Source organism: Pholis gunnellus (genome assembly GCF_910591455.1).
Source record: "Pholis gunnellus genome assembly, chromosome: 3".
Lineage (NCBI taxonomy): Eukaryota > Metazoa > Chordata > Actinopteri > Perciformes > Pholidae > Pholis > Pholis gunnellus.
The window spans coordinates 199,335-218,652 of record NC_136529.1 but is presented as its reverse complement, the minus strand read 5'-3'; the positions used below and the strand labels follow the sequence as shown (position 1 = coordinate 218,652).

Sequence of the window (19,318 nt, the reverse complement as noted above, 5' to 3'; positions counted from 1 at the left end):
GTGTTCCCTGATTACCACGCTCCCAATTAGCCACTTGAGCGGCTGCTGTCCACTTGGATGTGTTGTGTCCAGGAGTGTGTTCGCAGGGCTCGCCGTGGCCCAGCTACCACTGCTTTAGACCTCATTAACTCCTCGCATGGCAGCCCGACTTTGGCGCCTGTCTAGTGCTAAGGCTATTTACTGCTACATACTGTAAGTGCACCCCTGTGGGGCAACAGAGCAGATGACCTTCTGTGGAAAAGATGTACCCATGATGATACGCTTTACTTAAGTGTGCGCTTGATACACTGTGTGGGCAGAGAGGGCCCTGCTGGGTCTTATGTTGGTACTGAAGATGGACCCTCTGGCTCTAAGAACCCCCATGTTTATGTATCAACACCGCAAGAACTAGGATCAATCATAGTTTTGAGAAACGTTTGTAGTTCCTATTTCAGAGTAGGTACTCTCCCAGCAAAAGAGGAGCCGTGAGTGACCTAAGTGTACAGTAATTGCATGCAGCACAACCATCCGCCATTTTTTTGCCGTGAAAAGAACAGATGACAAAAAACATAGACAACAGCTCGTAAAAAAAAATACTTGGAAAAATGGACAGACAGTGAAGTCTGGAAGTTAAGTTGTTAACGAGCACACACCCATTGTGCCAAAGAACATGGGAGAGCCGCTGCTCAGCAAGATAATCCAAAGGCTAACACAGTGACATCAGCACAGAGGCTAACACAGTAACATCAGCACAGAGGCTAACACAGTAACATCAGCACAGAGGCTAACAGAGTAACATCAGCACAGATGCTAACACAGTAACATCAGCACAGAGGCTAACACAGTAACATCAGCACAGAGGCTAACACAGTAACATCAGCACAGAGGCTAACAGAGTGACATCAGCACAGAGGCTAACACAGTGACATCAGCACAGAGGCTAACAGAGTAACATCAGCACAGAGGCTAACACAGTAACATCAGCACAGAGGCTAACAGAGTAACATCAGCACAGAGGCTAACACAGTAACATCAGCACAGAGGCTAACAGAGTGACATCAGCACAGAGGCTAACACAGTGACATCAGCACAGAGGCTAACAGAGTAACATCAGCACAGAGGCTAACAGAGTGACATCAGCACAGAGGCTAACAGTAACATCAGCACAGAGGCTAACACAGTAACATCAGCACAGAGGCTAACAATAACATCAGCATAGAGGCTAACACAGTAACATCAGCACAGAGGCTAACAGAGTGACATTAGCACAGAGGCTAAGACAGTGACATCAGCACAGAGGCTAACAGAGTAACATCAGCACAGAGGCTAACACAGTAACATCAGCACAGAGGCTAACACAGTAACATCAGCACAGAGGCTAACAGAGTGACATTAGCACAGAGGCTAACAGAGTAACATCAGCACAGAGGCTAACACAGTAACATCAGCACAGAGGCTAACACAGTAACATCAGCACAGAGGCTAACAGAGTGACATTAGCACAGAGGCTAAGACGCAGTGTATCACTAGGTGACATGTTCCGTCATTACCATGACCACACATACTTTTATTTTACTCAATCCCACATACACCATCCTGCTGCCACAAATACTCACTGAAGCACCAAATACAAATGAATCAATAACTGAGAATAGTTATAATAGCACTATTTCTCTTAGTTGCTAAAAATTTGAGTTGTTTCAGGAAATTACCAAGCCTTTCAAAAAAATTAAGCTATATATTTGTGACTAACATCCATAAGAACAAATGGGCTTGGGGCTGCGAGCCACAGACAGTGTAGGGAAGTCCGAAAGTATTGAGAGACAAAATTACACATAAGTTGATTTGAATGTCTTTTTTTTTTTTTTTTCATAGGATTTGTTGACTTGATTTGAATAACTCCCGTTTCATCCCTTAAAATTGATACAGGGGTTATGGATGTCTGGTTTAGGTTAAAAATCTAATTTATAAAGAAAATAATGTCATTATGTCGCAATGAAATCTAAGACGTGAAGAAATCCTGAACAGAAGTTTTTCATGGAAAGAACATTTAGAATAAAGATACTTTAAATACTACAGAGATAAACATTTGAAAATGTTTGCTCTGATGGGAAAGGGTTATTTGCCCGTATCTTGCATCAAAGAGACTATCTGAATAAATGATTGATTCAATCTGTAGCAGATAAGGACATTTACACAGTAGGGGTCAGTTATAGTCACTGTGATATTGCCAGCGCTGTAGATTTACCTTCCCTCTGTTAACTTCTGGCTTGTGTAGCTATGTCCACTGCAATGCACTTCAAATGCCATTTTTACACAATTGACAATATGTAGCAAATGAGAAGGTGGCCAATTTGATGACACTAACAAGTGAGCATAACAAGCTACTTGCAGTCATCTCAGCCGAATGAGTGGACCACGCTCTGCCTTCTCCTTGACGCCCGATCGAAGAACTGAAAAGGGAACGCATTCCTTCGAGACAATTAGCGCCCCACAGATCCAGTCTGCATTGTGAACACTGAAGTGTTTCCTTTACAGGACCACGGACAGCTCCACATTGTACCTGCAGGCAAGTGCAGTTCATTAGAGAGATGGCTGGCCTGCAGCAACCAGCATCAAGACCTGACTATTATCTTCAATCAGACACTCCTGGCCCTGTTCTCTCACACACACACACACACACACACACACACACACACACACACACACACACACACACACACACACACACACACACACACACACACACACACACACACACACACACACACACACACACACACACACACACACACACACACACAGTTCAGTATGTAAACCGCTCCAGGCCTGAAGTAGACATCTCACGGAATGATTTCAGAGATATTTGAGGGATGTTTCAGGGCGATTGGAGTGCAGAGTGAACAACAGCTGTAAACCTAGAAATGCTCTTGATTTTTGTGGTTGATTATGATAATAGAACTGGGAGCTAAAAACATTACAAACACAGATTGCTATAGAAACATTTTCTTAATAGCTAACCAATCACATCACAAAAAAAAAGTTCTAAACAATCATATGGCAGTCCTTTAGAAATGTCCCACTGTCCAAAATTGGGAAAGCATAGTTAAATGAGTTGGTAAAACCAGCCCGGTCTCACCAACTTCTAAGTCATTTAGGTTGTTTCTGGCGCTATGTAGTCTGTAATGACTGCAATGTAAACATATGTTGAATTGTCTCTTTCCAGAAATTATGACTCGGATAATCCACAGACTTTGTTGTGAGCAGTTCCAAGTAGGTTCTAATAGTATAGTCTAATAGTAAAAATTGTTCTAATGTTGTATAAATATAGTCAAACCATTTTTTCAAACCCAAACTAAGTGGTTTTACTGCCTTAACCTAGCTGATACTGTTTCACAATTTTAACTGTGTGGCAACGTTAACCGCCACCGTTTCACAGGGTAAACCACCAGTTCTAACGTTAACCGCGGCCGTTTCACAATACTGTATAGTGATGCTGGAAGCAGTTATCAAAATATGACGTAGTGTGGATGAGGTTACATGGACAGTGAGTAAATATTCAGCTTGCATGGCAGCTGGATTCTCACGATGTCAATCGCAGGATCACATATCACACGAAAAATCTATCTTTATAGCCTTCAAGTAATGTGTCTGTGTCCTGTAAACCAGAGGATGGACCAATCAGCGTCCTGTGAGGGGCTACTGGCAGCAAAGAGCGTGGCTTAGGTCAGTGTGAGATGACACAGAGAGGCAACAATGGCAGCTCCCGAGCTAAGTTTCTGCAACAGCATCATTTATATCAGAATATTTCTTTATTGAAAGAACAAGGAACCACACTGAAGGCCCTATTACATGGAAAATATATTGTTTGCTCTTCTCCCGACCCTACGATACAAGTTCGATTGACAAATGGTTCATCCAATCACTTGCCACCTACTTTTTGAAAGTACCTGCCCTGACAGTTTTCAATGACGGCTTCTCAGATGGTTCTGTGTAAAAAGACCATCTGGATGGTCAAGTTAAGTAAATTAGTAGTTTGTGCTGAAACAATAATATAATGATATAATGATACTCAGCTTGTTTTACTGTTGTACATGGTGCATAATGCTCCGATTGTCTAATGCATGCTGACGGTTGAAATATGTTTTTTAATAGCTCCTAACTCACAGTCCATTCTCAGGAAGTCATTGAGCAGCTGGAAGAGGGGGAAACTGTCCCAGCTGTCGGGCGGCTGAACCTCAAGAGCTGCGTCCATGTCGGCCGAGTACAGACACAGGAAGGTCTCGGCATGCTCCACCATAAGGTCTGACCACCACGCAAAGGCCTGCAGATGAAGAGAGGGAAAGACAGAGAGGAAAGAGAGATAGAGAGCAGGGAGTGGAAGGAAATCAACAGGGTGAGAGTGAAAGAGAGGAGACAAATTAGATAAAGAGAGGGCACATATGAGTGTTGCCCATGGGCACGTCTTTAGGAATTCACTGCTAACAATTTGAATCTCATTTACCATAACGGCCGACGATGTAATGCAACTCCACTGATCTATTGCAAGTGTTCTTGGCTCTCTCTCTCCCTTTTCACCATATGAAATCAAGTTGTTGCCACTGCGAGATCTCCGGGGAAGCATTCTTCACAACTCACAGCAGTAAAAACAGAGCTTGGGCACGGAAAATCACACGCTTTTCTGCTGGCCCACAGAGGACACAGCAGCAGCTCCTTGACAGGCATGGCAGGGAGCTACTTAAACACTCACCCGCAGCTCCTTCTGTGAGTCAATCAGAAGAAAGGAGCTAGCGAGCTGCGTCTCGCTCGTATCCCCCCATCGAGTAGACGCAGTGGAGTGACTGTTGGGGACAGGGCTCTCTCATGCACATCAAAAACACTCACTTTCTTCCATGCGCCCCCACTCTTGCCAGGCCTCTTTAGAGGGACCCCTGAGGAACCATGGTGTTTGCTCATTCACATCAAGCTGTCAACACTGTAATGTGAATGTACCCATGGGCTTTCATGGTTGTGGTGGTGGTGGAAGGGGAGGGGGCATGCACTTGCCATGGGAGCTTGTAGCATTGGGTAGTAGGTGTGAGCTAGTTCGCAGGAAGGTACATCTAGTCAGTGCCACTCATGTAATCATCACTTTTACATTTGAGAAATAAGTTGTAAAACTAAAAAGATGCATCACGATATATATTTCTACACTCCTGTCATTACAAACTGATTATCTGAAGTGTACAAAGATTTTGAATTTTAACTTTTTTCATAAGTTGCATCACCATGTATTAACTCAAACGAAGATGACAACCAGAAATGATATCTGCTTATTACACCCCATGAACCTGGTGGGCTGTGCAGCTGTAAAACTGTGAACATGTTCAACCAAAATTCTGATGTGAAATTGAGATACTTTTGTGTGGATAGAATCCGTACAGAAACACTGCACTTTAGGTCAGACACAAATAAGTAAACTCGCTTGTGTTCCTATTGCGCGCAGTCATCATCTAGTCAGCAATGGTGTCTCTGATATTTTGGATAAAATATTATAATAATAACAAAAGAAAAATGGGCTCATGCAATTTGAGGCAGGACCATAATGACTTTTTCAGGGCCAGTAAGTATTTCTTGTCTCAAACAAATCATGAGTAATTCATGTAATTGTGAACCAGGAAGTATAAAGAGCGACAAACTCCACATACGGAGGACGTCGCTGGATGAATGGGTCTGTCTAAAATCACAGGCTGTTCACCCATGTGAAACCATGAGCCACTGTGATTTACAGCCAAAGTCATGATTACATCACGGTGCAAAACAAAAGGAAAGACTGGAGGCAACACGAATCACCTCATGTCGCTGTGATGTTGGGTGCCAGAGAAAATAATGCGTAACGTAAAATGATAAACTGATTCTAGGCTCTAGCGTGCTACAATGTCAGCAAAGAGTTTCAGAGAAAAGTTGCTAATAGTTTAGCTTTTTGTTGAGGGAACCAGTGTGACGTCAACTTGCCTACAAAAGGCCTCATAACTGCAACACTTTATTCGAGAGATGAAGAGGTGTTGGTCTTATTTAGCTAGCCATTTGCTAGTTGGCTTGACTAATTCCGCCCTGCTTTCCCCACTGACGACAGGACAGCGGAGTCACTGCCCATCTTTCGGCGCAGGCTGAAAACTCACCTCTTCAAGAAGTACTACCCTGAGCCTTCCACTTAGCACTCATTGTATTCGTATTAGTTTGTTGCGCTTATTTTATTCGTGTTAGCTCGTTGCACTTATTGTATGTTTGTTTCTGCACTGTACGTTTGCCCTGGTTTATGCTCTTAGATACTTGTTTAACAAAGGAGATGCACTTATGACTTCTGGTGACTAGCAGTTCTCTTGAATACCGATGTTGAATACACTTCTTGTAAGTCGCTTTGGATAAAAGCGTCTGCTAAATGACTGTAATGTACTGTAATGTAATGCTTTTACACAACAGTGGTTACAGAAAATGAAACGAAGAAAGTTAACACTTATCTGGCGATAGTAATGTGCTTTCCTTTGCTGTGACAAGAGTGAGTGGATGAAGCATTCAATTGTTACATTTTGCTCATTTAGAGGCTGAGTTACTTTGGCTAGCTACTTTGCTAATTCCACCATGCATTGATGCTAACACTGATTAAAGGAGATGAGTCCATTAGGGACCTGATGGCCAGCACAGTGCTGGGTCTACGGTCATTACAGCCAGTACTTTCCTTTCATTTTGCTTGGAGATGTCCTATATAAAACTCATGATACAGCAGGAGTAATATTTGTGTTTAGTGTGTTACAGGATTATAAACATGCCTTTAAAACTGTAGATCTAATGCATAGGTTCAATGTAATTGACTTGACAGCCTGGAAGTTAAAATTGGTGATTACATGATAGGCACAAAATGGGGCTAGTAAATAGAATGAGCAATAACCAGCTTTAGAGACACACAAGTAAAACATGAATACAAGTACATTGAATTATAATAACCTTGAGTTCTGATGTTTTTTCATTGTGAATTGACCAAAACAAAAATGGAATTAATACCAATATTTGCCAGGGTTGGAGTCTAACGCTGGTTAGGTTGGTTCACCAATGTGCTCACATTATTTGAGCAGCAGCATAGTACATTTCATTGAAATGCAAGGGGAGAGATCATGTTATCTCTGCTCACACAAAGCATGCCTCGCATTTCCTCCATTGTGTGTGCTGAAGGATCAAATGGAGAGGAATGGGTTTCTTTAAGGGAAGGAAAGGTGACACAACACCTTCCCCAAGCTTACTTACAGGACTCGGTAGAATAAATGACACATGGCTAAATACAGAAAAACGGGTTAGCATATTTAGGGATGATTTGGGGGACTCCTCGAAAACAAGGTACAGAGTTGTACCCTAAAATGACACGTACAGAATCGAAAGTCACAACTCTGCACTTTGCTTTCTCAGAGCGGAGTTTAATGAGCTCAACAAATAAAACACATTGTTTAAGTGCTTGTCTCTGTTCACCATTTCCAAAGGCCAAACTGTTGCTAGCTTGGGAACTAACAAGCACTGCCAACAAGCACTTGATTAGCAGTGACCACAAGCCGAAAGGGGTTCCGGGTCATTGTTGAGTAGGGAAACATTAATGATCCTCTACAACAATAGCCATATCATTAAGTGCATGCACAGAGCTTACTGTAAGGGTAGGGTAGGAGACGGGGCATATAGGGCACTAAAACAATCACATACCTCTTTTCCCTGTTCAAACATTTCCCCGCAAACCAAATAAATCATTGAAATAAAAAGCAGAGAGGGAATAAGTCAGCTTTCAATAACAAAGTCACAAAAGAGAATATGATTTACAGTAATGTAGAAAGCAGCATTCACAGGAAGCTGCTAGAAAGAGAGGATGATTAAGGGATTTCAAACCAAACCTTCAAAATTCATGTTTTCTTTTCCCTTTGCCTTGATCAACAGAAATGCTTTGTATTTAACATTTGGAATCTGATTGAACATGAAACTTTTACAGTCAAAAGGAGTAAAAAAGTATTATTTTCTGAAACTCATCTTTAGATCCCTTTTAGGTAACTTGATGATTTTAGAAACGGTACCGGAGACAACGGTAAACATTGTCAATTGAAAGTTGTTTTTTTAAGGCAATCAACATCCCAAACATAAACCTGTCTGTGACTGATAAATCTAATGTAACAGTTTAGGAGACGACGCCTGAAAACACTGACAGAATACAGAATACACTACATGAATGTTGGCATATCTATTGGCATATTTCCAACCAGACGTATTGCAGCATGAGGCTCTTGCAGTGCAAAGGCTGTTAGGAGAACTTTTTTACAGCTCCTCCTACATCGCCATCAACTGGTCAACAGATGGCGTCAGACTGGTTGTAGACAGTTTTCGATTGAATTCCATAGAACTCAAGATTTAGGATATCCGTGTTTACTTTTTCTGTTGAGGAACCTTGTGGGTGCTGAAGACTAAATTTGGATTTCATTTGGAGCTACTGCCAGCCTATAAGAGAGGGTTTGCAGGTGATATAATGCACTCTTTGTTGCTGTGTTGTTATTGACATGGACAGTGAAAAAAGAATCATCTCCACTTGTTTGATAGCTAGTGAGCCCTCTTTTCAACTCAACATCAATATGTTGCAGTTACCATCTGATTAGTACATGAGTCAACATTTCTTGATCGAGCCATAGTTAGTACTGTCCTCTGTCTACAAATATTTAAAGATGGTTACTGGTGTGGGGGGGTTATCCACACTGCGGCCTCTATTGTACAGCAATAAACTGGTGCTAATGGCTAAAGCTTTGCTTTTACTTGCGATCGGCTCCGCAGCGCGAGCCTCCGCAGATGTTGCGCGGACACCAAGCATTGCACGAGGAGTTTCTACTGTGCTGCATTGTTCTGTGAAACGCCAGAGGGCGTACAAACAAAATGAATTGTGAAGAATCCAAATGACGATATGTGTAAGCCATAGACTGTAGGTATACCTGGCAAAAAGCCATAAAGCAACCTCCACAATGCCAGGTAAAGGGTTATTACACAAGAATTCTGATACATCATTTTGTTGTTCTGAATTATACAAAAGAATGTCAAGCAGGCTAAGCTACATATGAGAACGGATATGTAAGTCTCTTTATGGATATTATAGCAATGTTCGACAAAGCTTAACATGCTATAGTAAGTGGATCACTCTTTTCAAATGATTCAGAGCCTGCTGATAGTTCTCCTACTTGCATACATTTGTAATGCTATCCTGTTTAGGTATTTAACATGCTTCCTTCCACTTCCATGTCAGAAAACAACACATTTGAAGTTAAGGCTGAGTGTTATCTGTGTGCAGGTGGATATTACAGTGAATTGATTACTGTAAATAAGTAATTTAAGAAACAGAACAGTACTTTTCATGATATAGGAGACACATTTTCTTCATTTTAAAATGACTAAATGAGCAATCTTTTCCTTAGATGGTGTGTGTGTGTGTGCAGATGCACTGACCTCAGCATGGTGTTCCTCGTTTTGCTGAAGCACCTCAATCACCAGCTCCGCCAGGCGAATATTGTCCTCCAGTTTTTTAGCAGGGGTGACTAACCGCCCTACGTTCTCTGGAGCACAAAGGTCAAGGGTCAATGTGGGCAGAGTCTGGTCAGTAGCTAAAGCTTCTTTCTGTCTCTTGTTACTAATGTATGCATGCAACCCAAAGGGATTAAACACATCCCGCTGTGAGATATAAAAGTGTATCTTGTTTCATACAGTATTTAGATCATTAAAATAAAAAAGTACACAGCATGCATGTTGTCCTGACTACTCCTAAACACTGGAGCTGGAGGATTAAGTCACTCACAAATTTTGGATTTAGCTGTTGTGATCCTTAGCCCAGTCTACAGCCTCAGCCTGAATCACTGGGACAATCTCACGGTCATATTCAAAATACAAGCATGAAATATCAACTTGTTATAATTAGGGCTGGGTATCAGACCTTAGTGCTTTTGGACTAAAGACTGCATTGTGTTTTTAGCATCGAGAATATAATAGTGTGAATAAAAGGAGCAGTGTGAAGGATTTGGTGGCATCTAGCGGTGAGATGGATTTAGAACAGCAGCCACTTCTTCTTCTTCTGCTATTTAAAGGTTAAAACACAAAGGCCTTCTCTAGTGCCAGTGTTTGGTTTGTCCGTTAAGGGCTACTGTAGAAACCCGTCGCATTCTAAGTAGATAGAAAGGGCTCATTCTAAGCTCGTGAAAACATTCTTAGTTTCAGGTGGAAATACACTAAAGAAAACATAGTTATAAATATTACATTCCTGCTAATAGATCCCCCTCAATCCTATACTGCTCCTTCAAGGTCAGATTCTGGCTGATTTATATCATTATGGTGTTAATAGACTATATTTCCTTGAAGCAAAGATCATGTGCAACACGTTTTACCTAGCCCTAGTTATACTTTCATTCTAGGGTTATTACATATTGTTAAAGCATTTTTGCAATCAACACTATCCCTGTGAGTGCTAGAAGCACTGCTAGGTGGCTGGAAGTGGTGATGGCCCGAGGTACGAATGTAGTGACTGATGCACATCTCTGTCACTTTGATGGTGCAGTGATGATGTCATCCAGAGGAAACATGGCGTGATGAGGGATGCAAACAGCATGTACATTGAACACTCATCATGCAGTAATGTGGCGGTTATGTTGTGCTCATCCCCACAGTATATCTGACTTTACCGTCTGATTGGTTTGAATGCATGTACTTGCATTAAGAGTAGACGTAGACTGCACTGAATACAATTTTGTCTTTCATACTTTGACATTTAGTATGTTCAGTGAGAGGCTTGAATTTATACCACAGCCTGAGAATGTACTTGTTTCTAATAGTTGACAGATGCCTGGCGGGTTCAATTGACTGTTGGTTTGGAAATGGACTATATTTATTTGTCTTTGGTAAGAGGCCATGTTATAAGCATGCACTCCAAGTATTCCTGATATGGAAGTTAATGGATTCTGAGGTAGAAACATCAAGACTTCAAGCAGAACGCCTCCCCTCCAGCATTGCCTTAAGAAACATCCAATCAGCAAGATTCAACTCTGTTGTAACAAGTGGCAGGGTAAAGTTAGAAGTGAAGCTTTGTAGAAGATGGTGGTTCAATTCAAACACGTGAATCAATTCACATCTTTGATTTAGTTGTATATCTATTCAGTAGCTATGGTACATAGTGTTTCTGTCTGCAGTGATGAAGCATTTTGAAAATGCTACAATTGTGATTTCTCAGCTCTGTCTGAAATCTTCTCCATAGCAGGGACTGCTAAGGCTATTACCCACAACCCACTATGGTCTGACATCTAATAAGCATGCCTGAGGTAGAGCACATTACAGGCTGCGGCTCATTGACTGCAGTTCACCTTGCTGCTGGAAGCAAGCCACTAATTACCTAGCCTATTTGGAAATGATTAACTCCAGTCGTTGTATTTCACCGGTCTTTCTGAACATGCGTGTTCAGAAACATGGGCGTGTTTTTCGCATCTATCAGAACTGTTAATTCACCAGTGTTCACGACCACGAGTAGCCGGATTTGGGTGTGTTTTTTCGTGTGAACCAGGTCGTATCTCACCAGTTTTCATGACAGCAAGTAGCCGGAGTGTATTTCACCAATGTTCACGACCACGAGTAGCCAAACTGAGGTTGGTTCTTTTTCCTTTAACCAGAGGTTATTTCACCGGTGTTCATGGCTGTGAGTTGCTAAACTTTGGTGTGTTTTTTTCCCTAACAGATTGTATTGCACCAATGTTTCTGACCGCGGGTAGCCATGACTAAGCAGCTGTGACAAAAGCTAGTTAGTGTTAAATTTAACTTCAGTGTTGTCTCAGAATGAATTGTGATGTAGGTCATAATGCCTTTTCACTTTCTCTGTTTTTACAGATATCATGTGATTAAAACAAAAATCATCATTTCACAGTTGGAAAAATCTGCGTTGGCCAAGAAACCTGGTGGAGACGATAATGTCAAGGAACACAACCGGACAAAGGTGACTGAAACTCTGAGGTAATTAGATGTCTCTTCTTCAAGCACATCTGTTCTTATAGGCTTGTGGGAAAAATATATATATATATTTTAGGGCTGTACTCAGAACTTTGTCTGTCAAATTGGATTTGGCTGTTCAATACGAAGAATTGTTTGTTTGTACAATTTTAGCCAGCAAGACTTGAGTCTTATTTTCCTAAGGATGATTTTTCTGCATTTACTGTGGTTAAAATAGAGTTATTGTTATTCAACTTATAGACAACTATCTATCATCTGCCAAGATACCAATAGATTCCAACCAAGACCTTTACAATAGAGCCATGAGGGCTGTCACTTTAAACTATTGTATCTGTAACTATATGTTTTAATACCAAATTTGAGTGCAGTTAGATTTACACACACCATGAGCAGAGAAATTTAAATAACGGTAGAAATCTGTGAATCTCTCCTTTAAAAATGTAATTCGAACACCTGCTGGTAGATTGCAGATGATAGCGAAGTTTGTTCTATAGGGTGAAAATGGCTTGAATTGTACTCTGTGTGTATCCTCTAAATGCATTGTAAACACACATATTTCAGTGTTTACATACATTGTGAAGATTGTACTATTCTAAATATACCGTGTCTTTTAAGAACAATGTTTTTTTTCCATCTTTGAAACTGAAAGTGAAGTTTAATTGTTGCACAATGGCACACATGGGAGTTACACTTGAATCTAAACTGATAATGAAAAATTGTATGCAAACTAAATGTTTTTATTTTTAATAAATTGTTATTAAGATATGATATAATGGTGTTTGTTGTTTTTTTCCCTGCAAACATTTTTTGTTTTATTGTTTAAGTGTTAGCTGGACATGGTCAAGTAGAAAATGCAAAACTCTTAAAAGTGTTCTGTTGAAGAGTTAAAAAGGAGTCAATTGAAAATAAGGTGTTGGGTAAGAATTACACTCAGGGAGTAAATACAAGAGGAAATCTGTTTTAACACTGGCAAGAGTCAGTTAAAAATCAACACTGTATTTGGAATAATTTCTTAATCAACACTTAATGTCAAGTAGGTTTAACACTCATGAAGAGTAACTTAATTAGAGTTAATTTTGATTAACACTCAAAAAGACCGAGCGTCAAATATAAATAACGCTACAAGAGTTATTTACATCATAGTGTCAAATTTGAGTAACACTTCTCACAGTGTAGTGTAAAATATGAACTCTAACCAGTGTTAAATTGACTCTAAAAATGTGACACTATGTCAAGTGTCACTTTAACACTGTAGATAGGGACCACATGGTCACTGAATCAGTGTTTAAATGGACTCTTTAAGTGTTACATTGACACTGTCCATGTTACTGCACTGGCCCCTTCCGAACAGGCGTGTTTCATGGGCACTGCACTAGTGTCTTAAAAACAGAAGCACAGTGTGTGTGTGTGTGTGTGTGTTGTGATCCGGTTTATGGGCTCTCATTCTAACGTCAGCAACATCTTCCTGCTGGATAAGAACACATACTTTGAATTGGCCACATCAGAGTCATGACAGTAGAGCTCTTGTGGCTCACTGACGTTGGAGACAACACAGCGGGTTGATGGAGGATTGCCTGCTGTCATGCTAACATGGCTGAAAGCTTCAACAGAATGGGAGTTCTGTACTGGTTCAAAGAGGGGGGGGCTGTTAGGGTCTAGTAATGTGTGTCAAGTCAGAGCTATTGTGTCAGGATTGAAAAGTGTACTTTTGGAGACAAAGGAACAATTACTTTATTTTTATTTCATGAAATAAAAGTGTGTTTTAGAATGGACTCAAGCTTTGTTAGATGTAATCAGGACGGCAAGTGGACAGCTTCATTATGTCAACCTGAGACAGGACAGCTCAGATTAGATGGTCATGGGTTTTTATCATGAACCGCTTCACTGGGATGTATTATTTTATGTGTTCTGACATGTTGGAAGTTTGAAGGTCTTCTTTAACCGTCCGGTTTTCCATGGATTGAGTGCTTGCTCACTGCTCATTTGCCATCAGGAATTATATCTTTTCCTTTTTTACTCCTATCTTAAAGAAAAGGCCATGTCTTGGATATAAATAATTGAAATGTCACCTGCATGCAAACAGTGTTTTCTTCCATGTTTGGATGTTTGCACTCGTTTGTCGCTCTTTTGGGTTACTCAACAACAGAAGTGGCTTTAACTAGCAACATGTGAATTATCTTAAATATTTCTCTTTCCATTTGTCAATCATCAACTCATTTCTGCTCCCGTTGTGTTTTATCAAGGTTACATCAGTTACAATGCTTTTTACAGATGGTTAACATTCGGGTTAGGCCCAATTGGATCTTTCTTACATAATTGTGAAATTGCAGTCCAGTTTAATCATTGCAAACTTATATTCTTGCCAATTTCCACCAAACGTTTTGAATTGTGTTATTTCTTATATCTTCTAATTCTCAATGGAACTGATTAATCTGAACAAAGGGTCCTTCGCCAGTCTAATCATTTAGTGCAGTGAGAAACACCACATGGGGGGTGGAGGGGTCACAACGGTCCTGAAATGTGTTCTGTGCAGGTATCAGGAAGGTGGTGACAGGTCTATGGTGACATGGTTTAAGGCAGATGAGCTAACAGCAGAGGTTAGACATACAGTACAACGTCACCTGGATCCTTCAGATCTCTCTCCACTAAGTAACAGACAATTTGTTAAAAAAGAACAGGTTGCATGGATGGATAGAAGGTAGAGAAAGGTGGGAAAGTTTCAAGTGAAGGGTGAGAAAGAAGAGATTATTCAACACAGATAGTATAAACTGAGGGGTTAGGGTTCAATAAAAGTAGATGTTAGATTGACTGCTCAACACAAATCTGCAGCCTCGGTTTTGTCTTTAAGTGTGGTTTACGATATAGAAAGAAGCAAGAAAAAAGGACACAAAACACAAAGCATCTTCACTTTGACCTAAAGCCCAGTATGCGGAAATCTGAAAAAGCATAAAATGTTAATAAATGTTAAAATAGTTATAATAAATGCCATCAGTATTAGCATCTCATGGTGGCCTTAGTCCAAAGAAGTTTCACTCAAACGATTGAGCACTATGATACCCTCCATATAAGTACAGGATGTGGGGTCCTGTTTGAATGTACCATGATCTTAAACACTCAAAGGATTTACACACAAGCAAAGTAAAAATGCATTCAAGTCGCAGACAGACAGGTGGTTTGGGCGGGACAGAAAACAAGCTCATAGAAAGATTAGACAGGTGTTCTTTGTGGCTAAGCAACAAATTGAGCTTAAACAAATCAAGAAACTGTAACTGTAGACTTTACAGACTTAGACAAAAGATACAAACAAATCAAAGGACATCAGGGACGACAAACATGTGAGTTTGCTTGTTGTTGTTGACGTGCATACTGGTTGAAGAGGAACATAGAAGGGTGCAGAGGTGTGGGGCTGGGGAATGAGGAAGGTACTCACGAATGGTTAAATCCATCACTTGAGACGCCAAGCAGAAGACAGGATGCTCATACATCTCTCTCTTTTTCCCTACAGAGAAAGAGGGAGGATACCGAGGCATGCGAGAGGCCGGGGTCAGAGAGGCGAGCACACAGGGCGCCAGGGTTTGACCGATGTGAGGCGTTCAGGGTCCATACCTGCATTCTTTGTACTGCTATGTATTATCTTACACTTCCACACATTGCATGCCATTAAAGCATATTGGTGTATCACTATTCAGTTCATTCAAATCTAGAATGTGTTTTATCAAAGGTGCACTATGTATCATCTTCACATCTCAAATAAATATTAACAAATTAGAAATAAAATGAGTCCCAACAAAACAGTGTCTGATAAATCATTTTCAATCATTATTTTCTCATTTTCAAGATCCCAATTTATCAAAAGAAAATCCTGATCCTTTGATTCCTGTCCAATCCAAGACTTTCTGTCATGTGTCGATACTTTCAGGTAGTAGTTTTGTTCACAATTCCTATAGTCAATTTCACATATATCAGAATTATCAAGTATTCAACATCTGATAAAAAATGATAAAAGATGATGTTCTGGTTGGTATTCTATATATTTGTAGCTACAGTAAAGCTCATTACATCAGATGCCAGAAACTGATATCACTTACTAGATATTCATATGTGTTACAATGATAGATAATAGCAATTCATTAATAAATGAAAATGAAGATTAAAGCTACATATAGCACCTTTGACAGCTCTGCTAACAAATATGTTGTCAAACTGCATCCAATCATTGGAGTTGGAATGTCGCTGAATGTTAAAGTATTCCTGATTTTCATTGATAAGCCAGACAACTAATCAGGCTCATCTTAGTGCACACTTTCCTGTTGTGAGCTATTTGGGGACAGGCAGCTGAGATTTTGCGAGTTGACAGATTGTGGCAGATGGCCGCATACAAGGGTACAAGTAGACCGAGTCCATGCTCTTGTGTCTGGGGCTCAAAGACAATGGGCTGTCTACTTTGGATCAACCATTCGTTCTGCCAAGCAGAGGTCAAATCTGAGATATCTGAGTTGTTTTCCCATATGCCAGGAAGCACACCAGTATGAATGAAAGGATTTTGGGGGATAATCAACAATCACAACTGACATACTAAGGTTCATGTTCCTTAGTGTCTTCAGTGAGCTGATGGTGTCTTGAAATGACCATTTTAAGTAGTTCAGCGTCAGTTTGACCACCGACACTTTGGGGAACATACTTGTTTGCTGTCTACTTCTATCTGATCTTAGCAAGGAAACCTCCCCCTGATCTGGCCTGAATGCAGTCAAACACTACTTTGCTTTGATCTACAGGAGAATCAATTATAATTGACATTAAATACAGTTATCGAGTCAGAAGAAGGAGTTGTAATTGAAAAAGCCCCCGCTGCCAACTTCAACACGGATTCATTGTTCACAATGTTGCTTAACAGAGACATTTTCTGCCGTCCCTGGGACAACGTTAGTGTTGGGCCCTGATCCCACATATTGTGTATTTGGGACATTTAGAGCTGGACAGGAACAGTTAGCCTTCATGCTGTCTTTCACAACAAATGACCAATACCGCGTCTGCGGCGTTTCAAAAGACCGGTCCTTATAAAGAAGTTACCAGGTGTAGAGCTCTGTCCTGTTGCCGGATGGACCCGGACTAACAGGCTGAGGAACAGCTTTTTCCCCAGAGCGGTTTCCTCCATCACCCCCCCACAGCCACCCACACCCCACCCAGCTCACAGTGCTGCGGTGAAACAAAGATGGGCAATAACACGACACTTTAACAAAGCACCTTTTTCACTTGAAAGCCATTGATGCCTGTATTCTATCTTGTATATATTTACTGACTGATGAGTCGTCAACTTAATTTCGTTGTATGTTTTTACAATGACAATAAACATCCTAATCCTTATCCTTATGGCTCTTGATCGAAAATATTTCTAGCTACCAAATTAACAAGATGCAAGGATGCAAGGTCTGCAAAATATGTATGATGCCTCCTAAAGGAAACCTGCACCATGCAACAGTAAAATATACTGAAATGCAACAAAGAGCGGCCCCATCGTGTCTTGTTTATTGGCCTTCCTGTTTTCAAACAGCAGCTAATGAGATGCAGCAAAAGCCAATAGACAAGGAAAAGAGAGGAAGTGAGTATGGAAATCCTCAGAGAGCAAGAAAGAGGGAAAAGAAGGAGGATCACTTCAACTACCAGGCAGGTCAAAGTGGGACACAGAAGCAGTTCAGGACTCGGCTAAAAGAGAAGCTGAGGTATAGTGGAAAGAAGTCAGCATAACGGTTGAATTGAATGCATTTTTACTTACTGTAGACTACATTTGCTACTAACAGAAGCTGAAGATAAGGCAAAATAAACATAGCATTTGTGTTGAAATGACGGTCATGCCATTAAGAACATTTTGACAGAGCATGAGGGGCTTTAGCTGCAGCTGTGAAGGAAAAACGAGGTTAGGCTTTGTTTTGAAATTCAGAATTGAAACTCGCAATAAAATGTAGTAAAGTATTGTATAGCTGCTTTGTTCTAAGGATCTCTATTGAAAACATCTATGGCAAATAGCTCTATGTGCTTTAGTTGTATAGAAGTCAATCCTAAAGTAGTCAACCAAAATGTCACAATAATGCTGTAAAGATTAGAATTTGACTGCATGAATGAAAAAAAAAATTCCCATCTGAGCATGGCTAAAAGAAACTTCCAACAATTGGTAGACCATGATGTCTACACACCGTGACTTCCTCCGGTGATGGGTCAGTGTTTGTCACTGTTATTTAATCCTATGCTTGCTTGGTCACATTTGGAAAACAGGTATGGTACTATTAAATGACTCTCCCACAATGTTCTATAAGCTTTATTACAACAACCACATAATATAACCACATTTTGTAAGTTCCCCCCCTCTCGGGCACCGCATTTACAATCTGAACTCTCACTGACTCAGCAGAGTTGTGTTTCAGTTGCTCTAACACTAAGGAGCAGTGACTTACCTTCCAGTTTGGCGTACTCTGACAGGCGTTGGTAGTTGACCAGAGCTGCATGCTCCAGACACTTACGGATCACAGCCTTGACTTCCTCTTGTGGAACCGAAGTAACAATATCTTTCATCAGGACCTACAAAGGAAAGACACAGCAAGAGTTTGTATTATCAGTGTACGGCAAATATATATCATCGCAAGACAAATGATGAGAAATGTCAACTGAAAAACAAGTATGTTTGACTGAAAGACAATTCTAGCATCAGAAGGAAGTTCTGCTGCACATCAGGAGATATCATAAACTGCCAACACGTATTTTTAAGAGGACAAAGAAAGATGCGTTTTAAAAGGGAAACCAAAGGGAATGGAAGAAACATTCTGTCCAGCTGTAAAAGTGACTCACCCTTTCAAGCAACGACAGAGTTGCTTTTAGCGCTCCCTCTGGCCGTCCAAATGGAAAGCAGTACCTACAGTATGGAGGCCACAGATTGGATTTACATGTGAACCCTCAGCAGTCCAGTTTGGCATGAGATCAGCACATGGTGCTTGTACATGTTTTATACCTGAAGTGTGTAATCTGGTTCTCCAGAAGCACCCGTAGCCTCTCCTTGATCTCCTCAAAGTGTTCCTTCTCTTCCATGGTCACCGTGCCAATACCATCAGGTCTGAAAGACAACAGCACAAAGCAATTCAAGGTTTTGCTGTGTTGCCAGGCAGCCTGGGGAATGAAGTAGAGCACAAACTGACACAAGAGAGACTTTCAACCCTGATGATGAAGTTTCTGTATAATTGTGGGTCAATGTTTCAAATACATGTCAATTTACACATTATTTATGCTTCTAAGAATCTCCTTAGGTTCTGGAAAAAAAAGA

General features: G+C 40.7%; 1 protein-coding gene across 2 annotated transcripts in view; it reads right to left on the bottom strand.

Moving 5' to 3' along the window:
• cadpsa (Ca2+-dependent activator protein for secretion a) overlaps window positions 1–19,318 on the bottom strand; it is a gene marked incomplete at its 5' end in the record, with an annotated part of 193,825 nt that overhangs the window by 49,454 nt on the left and 125,053 nt on the right. The window contains 6 exons of one of the 2 annotated variants that reach the window (XM_079156889.1): window positions 4,147–4,303; window positions 9,475–9,581; window positions 15,440–15,508; window positions 18,459–18,582; window positions 18,850–18,913; window positions 19,010–19,111. In XM_079156889.1, the coding sequence (XP_079013015.1) occupies window positions 4,147–4,303; window positions 9,475–9,581; window positions 15,440–15,508; window positions 18,459–18,582; window positions 18,850–18,913; window positions 19,010–19,111 (623 nt within the window). The remainder of the gene's footprint in view (window positions 1–4,146; window positions 4,304–9,474; window positions 9,582–15,439; window positions 15,509–18,458; window positions 18,583–18,849; window positions 18,914–19,009; window positions 19,112–19,318) is intronic. The other variant, XM_079156890.1, reaches the window with a different exon arrangement.